The sequence below is a fragment of the Elephantulus edwardii genome, unplaced genomic scaffold (assembly GCF_000299155.1).
Source record: "Elephantulus edwardii isolate Elephantulus edwardi_28Jun2011 unplaced genomic scaffold, EleEdw1.0 scaffold00246, whole genome shotgun sequence".
Taxonomy (NCBI): Eukaryota; Metazoa; Chordata; class Mammalia; order Macroscelidea; family Macroscelididae; genus Elephantulus; species Elephantulus edwardii.
The window spans coordinates 2,803,589-2,817,087 of NW_006399996.1; the positions used below are offsets into that span (position 1 = coordinate 2,803,589).

A 13,499-nucleotide genomic window follows, 5' to 3' on the forward strand; every position below is an offset into this window, starting at 1 on the left:
CCTGCCACTGCCCCCTGCCCGCTCTGAGTCCGAGGTGCTAGAAGAAATCAGCCGGGCTTGTGAGACCCTTGTGGAGCGGGTAGGCCGGAGCACCGCAGATCCAGTGGACATAGCACAGCCAGCAGACAGTGGGACTGAACGGCTACCCTCTCCTGTCCAGGCCAAGGAGGAGAGTGGTTGTGGGGGGGTGGCACCGGGGCCAGGCAGCAGCAAGCGGAGACAGAAGGAGCACCAGAAGGAACATCGGTGGCACAGGCGGGCTTGTAAGGACAGTGTGGGTCGGCGGCCTCGTGAGGGCAGGGCCAAGGCTAAGACCAAGGCCAAAGCCCCCAAAGAAAAAAGCCGCAGGGTGCTGGGGAACCTGGACCTGCAGAGTGAGGAGATCCAGGGACGTGAAAAGACCCGACCTGAGCTGAGTGGGGCCTCCAAGGCCAAGCCACCCACACCTCCTGCTCCCTCACTAGCTCCTGCCCCCTCTGCCCAGTCCACACCTCCACCAGCCCCAGTCCCCGGGAAGAAGGCTCAGGAGGAAGCTCCAGGGCCACCGGGTGTCAGCCGGGCTGACATGCTCAAGCTTCGCTCCCTTAGTGAGGGGCCCCCAAAAGAGCTGAAGATCCGGCTCATCAAAGTAGAAAGTGGTGACAAGGAGACTTTTATCGCCTCTGAGGTGGAGGAACGACGACTGCGAATGGCGGACCTCACCATCAGCCACTGTGCAGCTGATGTCGTGCGAGCGAGCAAGTGAGTTGGGGCCATCTCTCCGGGTGACCCCTAGGGAATAGGCTCTTTGTCCACACCTATTGCCAACCTTAATGTTTGAATCCTTTCTATCTTCCCACAGGAATGCCAAGGTAAAAGGGAAGTTTCGAGAGTCCTATCTTTCTTCTGCCCAGTCAGTGAAACCGAAGATCAACACTGAGGAGAAGCTGCCCCGGGAAAAACTCAATCCACCCACACCCAGCATTTATGTATGTGGCCTGCTGACTTGAGCTCCCTCTTCCCAGAGGCTTCTGGAACAGTTGAGGCAGTTGGGAGCTCCTCCCCTGGGATAGGCTCTGACTCTAGTCTCTCCTGATTGTCTCTCAGCTGGAGAGCAAACGCGATGCCTTCTCTCCGGTGCTGCTGCAGTTTTGTACAGACCCTCGAAATCCCATCACTGTGATCCGGGGCCTGGCAGGCTCCTTGCGGCTCAGTGAGTGAGGGGTGCAGGGCTCAGATTGTGGGGAGGACTGACGAGGGTGGTGTTAAGATTCAGAGAGCTTCCCACTTGAGATCCAGGACAGTGGCTGGCAGGAGCCCTTCTCCATGAGTCTTTGTAGGCCATCTCTGAGGAATGCTTGGAGTACTGGGCCAGGGAGCCTAATAATTTTTTCCTCTGTTCCTCTCCAGAGTGTCTTTTTGGTAATATACCAATTAAGAAAAAAGTAACTTGGAGTTTTCTCTTTTTAAAATAAAAAACCATGACATTTCAAATACATGCAAAAGTAGAAGACAACATGAAAACAAAATTTGACCTAGTTTCCTCGTATACCCATGTCCTACTATAAATCATGGCCACTTTCTTCCCTACTACATTATTTGAAGCACAGGCAGGCCCTTGATTAAATGTTTAGTCTGACCCAGTAATTAGTTTTTAAAATCAGTACTTTTTAAATGGAAACAACTTGACCAAAAATTTGTCACAGAATTTTGAGACCCATTAAAACAAGTTTAATGAGAAAAAAAAAAAAAGAATCTATCATTCATTGAGCTTACTGTGTGCCAGGTGCTGTTCCCCTCATGCGCCCTTAAGGGCTTTGATAGGCCAAAACTTGGAGCAGCTGGGGTGATAAAGGGGCAACTGAGGATACAGGTGAAGGCCTGGAATCAACCTCAGCTTCATGAGGGGCTGGGGTCTTCACCTAGTCCTCCTAGGCTGAGCTGTGCCATGGGCTTGTTGTCAGAAGGGAATGGTCAAGTTGGCATCCTTATCTTCTCCCTCTGCCCTCCATGGCCCTCCCTTGCAGACTTAGGACTCTTCTCCACCAAGACGCTGGTGGAGGCCAGCGGGGAGCACACCGTGGAGGTGCGCACTCAGGTGCAGCAGCCCTCAGATGAGAACTGGGACCTGACGGGCACACGCCAGATCTGGCCCTGTGAGAGTTCCCGTTCCCACACTACCATTGCCAAGTACGCACAGTACCAGGCGTCATCCTTCCAAGAGTCCCTGCAGGTGAGACGCAAGACTAGGAAGGGACAAGGGGAGTTGGAGGCAGGGGGCATAGTGGAAGGGCTCTTGGAAGCCAATTCACCTAGCTCAGGTTGCCTTTCTGACCAAGCAGGAGGAGAAGGAAAGTGAGGATGAGGAGTCTGAAGAGCCGGACAGCACCACAGGAACCCCTCCGAGGTACTGTTCTGCCCATTCTTTTTACGACCACTTACTTCCCCTTTGTTTCCCCACCAATTCGTGTTTTCTTCACTCCAGCAGCAGCGCTGCAGACCCGAAGAACCATCACATCATCAAGTTTGGCACCAATATTGACCTGTCTGACGCTAAACGGTCAGTGGGACTGAAGGAAGGCCCGCCAGTTGTGAGCGCTGTTCTGCTTGCGGAGTCCTGGGCCCCCTGGCTCCTCACACCTTTGCTTCACCTTCTTCACCACAGGTGGAAGCCCCAGCTGCAGGAGCTGCTGAAGCTGCCTGCTTTCATGCGGGTAACGTCCACGGGCAACATGCTGAGCCACGTGGGACACACCATCCTGGGCATGAATACAGTACAGCTATACATGAAGGTCCCCGGCAGCCGAACACCAGGTAGGCTCTCAGTGCCTTCCCAATGGTACAGAAAGCACTGGAAGGCTGCCTCTGTGGTCAGCCAAGGAGGGGTGAGAGGCAGGTTTCAGAGAGGTGCTGGCCATGCAGTTCTCTGCTGCCCCCCGCAGGCCACCAAGAGAACAACAATTTCTGCTCTGTTAATATCAACATCGGCCCAGGCGACTGTGAGTGGTTCGCAGTGCACGAGCACTACTGGGAGACTATTAGCGCTTTCTGCGACCGGTAAGCACCATGCCCCTGCCAGATGCACCACTGCACCCATCCATCCCTTGGTCCCCAAGTTCCCTCCTGATCCAATTGCTACTTGGCAGGCACGGCGTGGACTATCTGACAGGCTCCTGGTGGCCCATTCTGGATGATCTCTATGCCTCCAATATTCCTGTGTACCGCTTTGTGCAGCGTCCAGGAGACCTCGTGTGGATCAACGCTGGGACTGTACACTGGGTGCAGGCCACTGGCTGGTGTAACAACATTGCCTGGAATGTCGGGCCCCTCACTGGTGAGAGAGAGGTTGGGAGTGATGCCAAACCATTCAGTAGTGAGGGGAAGGCCCTTGGGTTATGAAATAGGAGCCTGCCTGGGCTTGGAGGGACCCAGCTGTGAGGGATGAGGCTTGTTCCCAAGTGGCTGTGGGGAGGTTCAAGAACCCAGTAGTGACTTTTGTGATCCACAGCCTATCAGTACCAGCTGGCCTTGGAACGGTATGAGTGGAATGAGGTGAAGAATGTCAAGTCCATTGTGCCCATGATTCACGTGTCCTGGAACGTGGCTCGAACTGTCAAAATCAGCGACCCAGACTTGTTCAAGATGATCAAGTAAGGATCTTACTGGTGGGGAGTTCATATTGCCAGTGGTTCCCTTTCTATCCAAATCTCCCTCCTGGCTGGCTGTGGGGAACAGTGTGCAGAGTACTACGTGAAGGAGGCTAACAAAATCGCAAACATTGTTCTCTTAGTGCTGTTAATTTTAAAATAAGTTAAATTTCAACAGTGTCAGAGCCCTGAAATGCTTTGAGAACCCAGGACAGGGATTAACAGAGGCCTCTGGGGGGGAAGGGTTACGACAGAACTGAGATCTCTAGTGGCTGTGCCCTCACCCCATCTGCTCCAGCTCCGGGCCTGCTCCCCCTCTGCCCTCCTGCTGGCAGCCTTACCTAACCAGTACCTATCCCCCCCAGGTTCTGCCTCCTGCAGTCCATGAAACATTGCCAGGTGCAGCGGGAGAGCCTAGTGCGGGCAGGGAAGAAAATTGCTTACCAGGGCCGGGTCAAGGATGAGCCCGCCTACTACTGCAATGAGTGCGATGTGAGTCCCTCCCCTTCCCTCCAGTCACGCTGCCTTGCCGAGATGGCCAACCTCTTCTCACCGCCACCTCCTCACGCCTTAGGTGGAGGTGTTCAACATCCTTTTCGTGACGAGTGAGAACGGCAACCGCAACACATACCTTGTGCACTGCGAGGGCTGTGCCCGGCGCCGCAGCGCGTGCTTGCAGGGCGTGGTGGTGCTGGAGCAGTACCGTACTGAGGAGCTGGCGCAGGCCTATGATGCCTTTACGCTGGTGAGGAGAGAGCCTAGGCGCCCCGGCCAGGGTGGTGGGGTGGTCCCCACGCCGTCCCCTGAGCCTTCCACTCCTGCCCCACCCTCTGCAGGCCCCCGCCAGCACGTCGCGATGAGGCCGGACGTCCCGCCCACCTGCCCACCTCGCAGGGCGCCGCGGGGCCACCAGCACACGCCTGGGCTGGACCTAGGTCCTGCCTCGGCCAGGAAAGGGGTCGGGCCCAGCCCTTCCGCCCCATTGGCAGCTCCCTCACTTAATTTATTAAAAAAAATTTTTTTAAACAAATAGGAAAAAGAAAAAAAATGGGAGGCGGGGAGGGGGTTGGCAGCCCCTAGCCCGCCAGCGCCTACCCTCACCGACTTTGGCCTTTCTAGCAAACAGACACAAGAACCAGGCTCCGGCGGCGGCGGGGGTCACATACGGGTTCCCTCACGCCTGCCAGCCGCCCGCCCGCGCACGCGGCTCGTGTATATACATAGACGTTATGGCAGCCGAGGTTTTTAATGAGATTCTTTCTATGGGCTTTACCCTCCCCCAAATCCTTCGTTTTTACTTCCAGTGCTAGTTGTGACCCCTGTACATGTCTCTTTATCCACTTGGTTATGATTTATATTTTCTGTTTTTTTTCTTTTGGTTTTTAATTTATAACAGTCCCACTCACCTCTATTTATTCATTTTTGGGAAAACCCGACCTCCCGCACCCCTAAGCCATCTGCCCACCCCTCCTGGGACCGCCTGCTGCCGGGCCCTCCTTGCGCCCAGTGTCCGGCCCGGCCCGTCCGGCTCCCGTCCGCCCGCGGCTCCAGCCGGTTCTCATGGTGCTCAAACCCGCTCCCCTCCCCTACATCCTGCACTTTCTCGACCAGTCCCCCCCACTCCTGATCCGACCCCAACCCCGCCTGAGGGTGAGCGGCTCCTGTACTGTAGGGGAAGAAGTGGGAACTGAAATGGTATTTTGTAAAAAAAAAAATAAAAAATTAAAAATAATAATAAAATAAAAAATTTTAAAAGTTTTAAAGAAAGAACTATGAGGAAAAGGAACCCTATCCTTCCCAGCCCCGGCAGCCAATTTTAAACATGTACTTGTTTTAAGTGTGAAACAGCCTAAGGCCATGTCCCCCCAGGGCAGGGGCACCCTAGGCGCGTTTCTTCTGGGGCTTTATTTCCTTTGATTGTTTTTGGCTCCTCCACGCTGGGGCTGCTGAGGGGTGGGGGGTTTACAGTCCCGCCCCTTCGCACTGCACTGTCTCTCTGCCCCTGGGGCAGAGGGGTCTTCCCACCCTATCCCTATTTTCGGTGATTTTTGTGTGAGACTATTAATATTAAAAATAAAAGTGGAAAAAAAGTCCTGTTTTGCTGGTTATAGGAGGGAGGCCCGGGAGGAGGGCGGCTGGGCCGTGATGGATGGGTAAGGCCTAGGCAGACCCCGCGGGGTGGAGGCAGGCTGGGTGGGGGCCTGAGGAATGTCCAGAGCTCAGGTCTGCTCCTCAGGATGGGGGGGGGGGGCGCGCGCGTAATCCTAGAGCCGCATTCCAGGATAAAGGGGGCGGTGGTGGGAAGAGGCCGGACGGGGGAGGGGCAGGAAAGAGGGCTATAAGGGCCGCGGGCCAGGCGGGCGGGAATCAAGGCGGGCCATGGCGGAAGTCCCGGGGGCGCAGCGAGCGGTACCCAGCGGCAGCCCGGAGCCCCGGGATCCCCTGGATTGCTGGGCTTGCGCTGTGCTGGTAACGGCCCAAAACCTGCTAGTGGCTGCTTTCAACCTGCTCCTGCTGGCGCTGGTGCTGGGGACCATCCTGCTCCCCGCTGTCACCATGCTGGGCTTCGGCTTCCTATGCCACTCTCAGGTGAGCTAAACGGCGTGCTGTGCACAGGGGCCGGTGGGTGTGGGTGCACGGCCGGCCCGAGTTGGCGCGGGCCTCACACCGCCCTCTCCCCGCAGTTCCTGCGCTCCCAGGCACCCCCTTGCACCGCGCACCTGAGAGATCCGGGCTTCACCGCCCTGCTGGTCACCGGTTTCCTGCTCCTCGTGCCTCTGCTTGTACTGGCCCTCGCCAGCTACCGCCGCCTGTGCCTGCGCCTCCGCCTGGCCGACTGCCTCGTGCCCTACAGTCGAGCCCTCTACCGGCGGCGGCCCGGCCCGCCATCGCGCCAGCCCCGAACCCCACCGGGGACCCAGGCCCTTCCCACATCAGGAAAGGTCTGGGTTTGAGAACCAACTCCGGCGGCCCCCCACCCCACTCCAGCCTGGCCGGTCGCCAACGCATCTCCATGGAAATGCAGAAACTGTGAACTCAGTGCTTGTTAAAAGCTGGCCCGCTCCAGAAAACCCACCTTGCCCCCTCCCCACTCCTGAAACCTCAATGTCTGGGCTGGACCCTGCACACCTCCCCCTCCCCGACACTGACAGTGCAAAGCGGTGCCGTCTTTGCTCAAGTAAAACCTCCAGCAGTTAAGGGGGGCGGGAAGCTGAATCAATAAAGAATTGGTGCCGCGAGCACGCCCGTGATCGAAGGAGCTGCAGTATCTCCGCCCGGTGCCCAGGGGCAGGAAGCGGGTGGGGGAGGGCGGCACCCACGGTGGAGCATCCGCGCGGCCTGCGGCGGCCCTTATCGCATCACAGGCTCTTCCTGAGCAGAACCCAACCAGAGGAGCAGTGGAGAGGCTCAGCCTTAGCCTCCAGCCCTGCTCCCCTTGGGGACCTAAGCTTGTTCCCTGACCTCAGCTCAGAGGAACTCGGTGTCGCCAAGCCGGAGAGGGAAACAATGGGCTTTCCGGAGCAAGATGATACCCCCCGCCCCCTCTGCAGCAGCCGTGGGGGAGGGCCGATGCGGGGGTCGGCAGAGGAGCGCGTGTTCCCAGCTCGGCCAGCTCCTACGCCTCTTCCGAGTCTGGGGACAACCTGGCACCCCTGACGTCCGGGATGGCCCAAGACAACCTGTCCTCTAGGGGTGGGCGTGCAATCCCAGTCCCGGCTACAGAAAGACACGGGGCACTTCAGTCACAAGTTTAATGGGAGTCTGAGAGGCATACGCGACCCGTAGTCAGAGATAAGGGGGCCCCGCCAGGCTCTCTTTTTGCACTTCAATAGAAACGATGTGATGTCCGGGAACCATTGCCAGACCCAGCACACGGGGTTCCCCCGCAGAAAAGGAATCTGGAAAGAAGGTCGGAGGATCAGGGAGGCGGATCAGGGGATTGGTCCTGCCCCTTCTGCACCACGACTTCAAGTCCCCCCCACAAAAAAACCCCAAGAGTGCAACTAAGGGAGAGACGGAAATGCCTCGTATCAGGCCCCGCGCGTTCCCCGGGAGGGTGTGCATTTCCCGCGCACTGACCCGATGGCTTGAGGAACTCCTGGGCCGAGCCTAGGATGACATTGCAGTCCCGGTCGGTACAGAGGAAACAGCCGACCAGTGTCCGCCCGTCTGTCATGCGAATGCGCATTGTCTTGTTAAGCAACGCTTCAAGCTGCTGCCGAGCGCGCGCAGCAGGCGAGTCATCGCGCTCCCCATCCAAGTCCTGAGCGGGGAAGGGCACGCGCTCAGACCAAGAGGCCAAGGCGGCCGGCCCACACAACCACCGCTCCCGGCAGCCCGCGGGGCGCTCACTCGGAGCCCAGAGGCTGCTGGGAGCTGCAGTTCCCTCGTACTCCCATCTTGCTACCCGTCCACCCCTCAATCCCAGAACCCAAGCCCACGCTAACCCCAGCACTGGAGCTGCTTTGACGCCGGCTACAACAGCCATTCTCTTCTCGTAGTAGCATGGTGGGCCCAGCTGCGGCCATTTGATGAGGGGGCCTCCTTGGGCCCCTTCAAGTTTCTGAGAATCTTCGGGTTCAGCAGCAAGATCTCGCGAGCGCTCCCAACTTCTATTCCTTTCGCGAGATTACTGCTCCTGCTAGTTCCCTCGGCAAAGGCGGAGATCTCGCGAGCTTCTGGGTTTTTCCCGGAGCTGTGGCCGAGACCGAAGTGTCTTAAAATATCGCGAGAACTGTATGTCTACTTTCATAATGATTTTTAATTCTGACTCCCTCACTCGCCCCCCTCATCTCCTAAAAAACCCCCATTACGATCGAGTCGATTCAGATAGCAGCCCTTCATTGTAAATCTTTACAGGAGAAGACTGCCCATGTTTCACTAGAGCCGCTAGCTGAGCTGAACTGCTGAGTTAGCCGCCACTACACTTTAGGCATCTTTTAAGAACCCTTGAGTTTAACGAGACTACCTTCTTTCACAACCCTCTGCCCTTTTTTAACTCTGCCTCACCAGAATGTCAATCTCATTACTGTAAGTCGGAATCTACTCCTTGGTGACAGGCTTAGATTTTCCTGTGTAGTTGTAAGTGCCACATTAACAGAAACACATTTCCCGAGAACACTTGCAGCCCTCTTCCCGCCGACGCAATATTTGATAACACCCTACGGTGGCCGGGAAAGGACAATGGTTTCCATGTCAGCGGGTAAACGCGCTCCTCTTAGCTTCTGTACCTAGAGGAGGATGTAGTTTTAAGAGTTTGTTGAGAAGCAGAAACCATCGAAGAGCAGATGGCCAGCAAAACTACAGGCATGCTACGCCGGGGGCTAGTGACTGGACCTAACTTTGAATCTTTCCGGCGTCGCTTTTTCACGCCGGCGGAGGTGGCCCAACACAACCTGCCGGAGGACCTCTGGGTGTCTTACCTGGGTTACGTGTATGATCTAACGCCTTTGGCACAGAAGTACAAAGGTAAGAGCCGCACGTTGGCCCGGGGCCTGGGTTTTTGGGGGGTACCTGATTTGGGGGTGGTCAGTGACAGCGCTGCTCCTTCCCAGGAGATCTGCTGCTGAAACCCATCTTGGAAGTTGCAGGCCAGGACATCAGCCACTGGTTTGATCCAAAGACCAGAGACGTGAGTTCGGCTGGAACCTGGGATTTTGGGGAGGGGAGCTAGAGAGCAGAAGTGGGACGGCAAAGCCTGGGTGGGTGACAGTGAGTGCTGCCTTCTACTCCCCTACTCTGCTTTAAAGCTCTGCAAGCACATAGATCCTCTGACCGGCGCTCTGCGGTACCGTACTCCGCGGGGTCGCTTCTTGCACGTCCCTCCTCAACTACCTCGTTCGGACTGGGCCAATGATTTCGGGAAGCCGTGGTGGCAGGGGTCGCTTTATGAGATAGGGCAGCTGTCCGAGAAGACCCGGCACATCCGCATCATTAACACACTCACTTCGCAGGAGCACACATTGGAGGTGAGAACTGGTGGCTGGGGGCAGCTTAGAGGGAGTCTCAGCAGACCTCTTGGACATCAGCTCTCCATAACCCTGGGGTATTGCTGCTGCTTTTTTTTTTTTTCTTTCCACATTTTAGGGGTTACTACCTACGTCCCAGGGGCAGGAATTCCTGGAGTAACAGTGTCTGGGTCTTCATAGAGCAAGCGTAGCACTAATGAATCTTGGTGGTGAGGGTCCTGGAAAGCTCTTACGTGCTGTATTTTAGACAGCAGCTGGTGGCCTTTCCTATTAGACCGTCCTATTGTGAGAGTAGGGAGCTCAGGGTAGGGAGCTAGTCACAGAGAGTTGCGCTGCAGATGGTCAGTCTCTTCCCGTGCGATTTGTGAGATTTGCAATCTCGAAAACCGATATACAGCGTTGGAAATTTGGAAATCTATTACAGCGCTGGAGGGTCAGCTGTGCACTGGAACCCTCTCAATGGTAATGAGACCGAGAGAGTAATTGTGAGGGTGAAGTCCAGAGGGGCTTTGACCCTATTAGAATTGGCTGTCAAGAAGATAGGCGTTTCCACAAGGAAGCACTCTGATCCCAATCATCCCCAGGAATCTTGGCCTTAGTTTCGCCTGGGTTTCTGTTCTATTCAGAATTCTAGGAGTGAGGTGCTTCCATCTTCTTCAGGTCGGAGCCCAGGAATCATTGTGGGAAATCCTACACCGCTATCTCCCCTTTAACGCACATGCTGCCAGCTACACGTGGAAGTATGAAGGGAAAGAATTGAAAATGGGTAGTACCCTGCAGGAGAACGGGATCGGAGATGAAGATGAAGAATTTGACTTGCTCAACATGGACAGTACACTTTACACACCTGCATTGTTGCTCTACTTCAATGATGACCTCACTGAGCTATAAGGAAGGATATGTGTTAAGGCATATTTTGAGTTTGGCTATTTCTGTGTTCTGAAAGAAAGGGGGGGGGGTGAGTTGGAGTGTCTTGACATATAATTCCTTTCTGGGAACTGGCCTGTTTGGTTCAGAAGAGGTCCTCTTCCCCAGCTTTGTTACAGTTTGCTTTGAGAAAATTGGGTAGATGAGTAGAAGTGAATTGTGTAGTTAATTTTTAATGATTTAAGGAATTGAAGATTAGAATGATATAGAAGAAAGTGTCAGAGCTTGGGCAGGCTTTTTTTGACAATAAGAGAAGCCCTGTGTAGGGCTGAGAATTTGAAGACTTTAGTAATGCTGGAAATAACAGAATGGCCTCAGGAAGACAGAACTGATAAGGTAAGAACAGGAAATGTATATGACTGACTGTACAAAACTGGCTTAGCTTCCTTCTAGACTAGTATTTGGCAACTAAAGCCCTAGGAGAATAAAGAAAGTGGTTCCTAGATAATTCAAGCTAGATAGCATGTTAATTGTTTTCTGAATCCTTCTTAACACATCCACCCAATAAGTTGGACAAAACCACCAGTATTTAACATTTATCTTCTGAAGCCCAGAAATATATATAATAGCACAAAGGCACACTAGTTAGTAATCATAGAGTCCCGTTGTAAACCTAAATCTGTTCCAACTCCAGAGCCCTTTTTCTTCTCAATGTAAAGGACTTCCTCAAGTATTAATTCCTGCCAATATTTGTAGTCACTGCTCTTGGACCAAGTATTTTGGATACGAATGTCCTAGGCCAGGTGCCCAATAGAGCCCTGTTATGTGGTCAGCCAGTCTTCTTTTTGTAGTGTTAGTCTTTGAATAAGAGCTGAATTCTCCAGTGGCAGAGGGTAAAGGGAGGGTAAGTGTTAGCTAGCAATGAATATTTTGAGGCTGTAAGTTAGCCCACAGTAAAAACTTTCCTATGACTTTTTGAGCAAAGGGTGAGTATGTGCTCTTGGGAGGAAAAAAAAACCAATTGGGGATGCTTTGGATGGGGGAGCAAAATGCAGCCAAGTAGCACAATCCTTTCAGGATGAGCCTGTGCTCCTTGGGGAAGGTGAGGAAGACAGAGTTGTGCTGGCAAGTTGGTGACTGAAAGTGTGGCTTGAGAGGGTTATACAGAGGAGCCAAGTAAGTCAGAAAACTCTTCTGATGACCAAAGAGACCACTGAGGTCAGTGGCCAGATCTGGTAATCTTGGGAGTTTTCTGAGGGTCTGTGAGAGGTATAAACAAAGGTAATATATTGGCTTCAGCAGCATCTGATCTCAGTGTGGGGCAGAGAGCTTTCCTTCCATTCCATGTAATCCAGAAATCCATGAATTATGTGAAGCAATCATTTTGATGATTAATTAACTAAGCATTTGTTCATGTGCATCTTGTTTGCTCCTTTCAGCCCTAAATTATCTGAGAACTGTAGTAAACGGTTCTATGAACTGCTTCAAGGCTGTGTCTACAGGATGCATTCAGTGTCCTGTCCTAACCTGCCCTTCCTACAGTCCCCTACTTCAGAACTTTTTGCCAGAACCACATCCCTTTCCCCACACACCCAGTTATACTCCAAGCAGATCCCACCTCCAAAATGCCTCTGGAATCATCTTCTTGCCACCAAGCCACCACAACTCTTGCTTATATTTCTCTGGAATCTTCCCATTTCCTCTTTGGCACGCGCACACACACACACACACACACACACACACACACACACGAGTCAGAGGGATCTTTGCAAAACAAGTACAATTATGAAACTTTTCTGCTTCAGATTCCTCAGTAACTTCCAGTGGTTTTTGGAATAAAGTCTCCTAAATCTAAGATCACGCATAATTCAAGCCCTGCCTACTGTGGCTATCCCACGCCCTCCCAGTCCTCTTGGTCCTTATGCTCTGGCCATATGGGCTGGCTTTTTGTTCCTTATATGCCTTGTTTTAGCCTTGACTTAGGCTGTCCCCTCCACTCTTCACCAAGCTCAGCCTGAATGTTTCTTCCTCAGGGAGGCTGTCTCTGACTTACTAGTCTTAGATCAAGAACTAGAAAAAAATCCAGTTGTCTTTGAGTTAATGCTAACTTGTGGCAACAGCAAGAGTCTCTGTTAAGTCTTTTCTTTCTGCGAGGTGCCATCAAGTATTCCCCAAGTCCTAGAGACTCTCTGCCAAACAGAACAAAGCCCTGCCTGACCGTGGACCATCCTTGGAATTTATTTTTTTTAAAAAAACATTGGTATTCTAACAAAAGTTTCCAGAAAATTTCGATTTCCAGTCATTCATTGTTGCACATTTTTCTCCCCACCCCCATGCCCCAGTTAATCCTTGGAAATTCTTACTATGCTTAGACCCTTGTTGCAGCCACTGTGTCAGTTCATCTCATGGAAGGGTTTTCTTTTCTGTGCACCATGCAATTTCTGCTCAGAGCACATGCTAACTGTAATATTTTTCTTTTAACTATGGAAGTGATTGGTTGCCCTATTGTAAACTCATGAGGACAGAGGTCTTGTGCATCCTGCTTACTGCTGTATGCCTGGTGCTGGGCACACAATGTTGCTGTTCAATAAATTTTTGCGTGAATGAACTGAAATGTTAAGCGAATTCATGTGTCTGTAGTCACTACCAAACAGGGTGTTGTATCCATGGAGACAAGGTGGGTCTAAGAGAAACAGGATGACTGTAGCCTGGTTGCCATCTCAATATATAGGTCTCTCTTTCCTTGCTCCACATCTTTCCATGAGTAAAATTTACTTGGTTTACGCTCTCAAACGGAACTCTAGTTAAGTACGGAGTTGCGCTGTCCAACCAGGAGCACATGGTTCAAATGCACTAGCTGCTCTGCAGAAGGAAGGTGGGCAACGTCCTCAACGGTGGTACAGTTTCTGGAAGTTCAACTGTGAGTTGGTCCTGGACTCAATGTAACAACTAAAGTTCTTGTAAGAGATTCTCACATGTTGTTCTCACATATGACCACCAGGTGGCTATCATCGCCTGGAGAGTCAGCCAGAGGCCC

The 13,499-nt window shown here is 53.1% G+C and overlaps 4 protein-coding genes across 4 annotated transcripts in view; 3 read left to right on the top strand and 1 right to left on the bottom strand.

Annotated features, from left to right (window-relative positions):
• Positions 1–4,486, top strand: part of KDM6B (lysine (K)-specific demethylase 6B) — a 7,946-nt gene extending 3,460 nt beyond the window's left edge. Inside the window, exons 9-21 of the mRNA XM_006899139.1 lie at positions 1–741; positions 842–968; positions 1,087–1,192; positions 2,007–2,212; positions 2,322–2,386; positions 2,468–2,539; positions 2,645–2,793; positions 2,922–3,036; positions 3,126–3,313; positions 3,488–3,629; positions 3,992–4,118; positions 4,201–4,371; positions 4,463–4,486. The exon at positions 1–741 is cut by the window's left edge and continues 18 nt beyond it. Coding sequence (XP_006899201.1) covers positions 1–741; positions 842–968; positions 1,087–1,192; positions 2,007–2,212; positions 2,322–2,386; positions 2,468–2,539; positions 2,645–2,793; positions 2,922–3,036; positions 3,126–3,313; positions 3,488–3,629; positions 3,992–4,118; positions 4,201–4,371; positions 4,463–4,486 — 2,233 coding nt within the window. The remainder of the gene's footprint in view (positions 742–841; positions 969–1,086; positions 1,193–2,006; positions 2,213–2,321; positions 2,387–2,467; positions 2,540–2,644; positions 2,794–2,921; positions 3,037–3,125; positions 3,314–3,487; positions 3,630–3,991; positions 4,119–4,200; positions 4,372–4,462) is intronic.
• A 1,516-nt stretch (positions 4,487–6,002) lies between these two features.
• TMEM88 (transmembrane protein 88) lies at positions 6,003–6,585 on the top strand. The gene is made up of 2 exons (XM_006899138.1): positions 6,003–6,215; positions 6,311–6,585. Exons 1-2 carry the CDS (start codon positions 6,006–6,008, stop codon positions 6,578–6,580), a joined length of 480 nt encoding a protein of 159 aa, XP_006899200.1. The 5' UTR covers positions 6,003–6,005; the 3' UTR covers positions 6,581–6,585.
• Positions 6,586–7,412: 827 nt separating this feature from the next.
• On the bottom strand, positions 7,413–8,155 carry NAA38 (N(alpha)-acetyltransferase 38, NatC auxiliary subunit). Its single transcript, XM_006899140.1, has 3 exons — positions 8,075–8,155; positions 7,707–7,890; positions 7,413–7,525 (listed from the first exon to the last, which is right to left on the bottom strand). The coding sequence occupies exons 1-3, from the start codon at positions 8,153–8,155 to the stop codon at positions 7,413–7,415; spliced, it is 378 nt and encodes a 125-aa protein (XP_006899202.1).
• Positions 8,156–8,935: 780 nt separating this feature from the next.
• Positions 8,936–10,486, top strand: LOC102865758 (cytochrome b5 domain-containing protein 1-like). Its single transcript, XM_006899141.1, has 4 exons — positions 8,936–9,095; positions 9,182–9,258; positions 9,377–9,595; positions 10,256–10,486. Exons 1-4 carry the CDS (start codon positions 8,936–8,938, stop codon positions 10,484–10,486), a joined length of 687 nt encoding a protein of 228 aa, XP_006899203.1.
• The last annotated feature ends 3,013 nt before the right edge of the window (positions 10,487–13,499 follow it).

Bases quoted from the DNA above. Each gene is read 5' to 3' on its own strand.
- LOC102865758 (XM_006899141.1), top strand. From the start codon at position 8,936: ATGCTACGCCGGGGGCTAGTGACTGGACCTAACTTTGAATCTTTCCGG. The intron at 9,096-9,181 runs GTAAGAGCCGCA...GCTCCTTCCCAG, and splicing joins TTTGGCACAGAAGTACAAAG to GAGATCTGCTGCTGAAACCC. The intron at 9,596-10,255 runs GTGAGAACTGGT...CATCTTCTTCAG, and splicing joins CGCAGGAGCACACATTGGAG to GTCGGAGCCCAGGAATCATT.
- TMEM88 (XM_006899138.1), top strand. From the start codon at position 6,006: ATGGCGGAAGTCCCGGGGGCGCAGCGAGCGGTACCCAGCGGCAGCCCG. The intron at 6,216-6,310 runs GTGAGCTAAACG...CTCTCCCCGCAG, and splicing joins GCTTCCTATGCCACTCTCAG to TTCCTGCGCTCCCAGGCACC.
- NAA38 (XM_006899140.1), bottom strand. From the start codon at position 8,155: ATGGCCGCAGCTGGGCCCACCATGCTACTACGAGAAGAGAATGGCTGT. The intron at 7,891-8,074 runs GTTAGCGTGGGC...TTCCCCGCTCAG, and splicing joins AAAGCAGCTCCAGTGCTGGG to GACTTGGATGGGGAGCGCGA. The intron at 7,526-7,706 runs GTCAGTGCGCGG...CCTTCTTTCCAG, and splicing joins GGAGTTCCTCAAGCCATCGG to ATTCCTTTTCTGCGGGGGAA.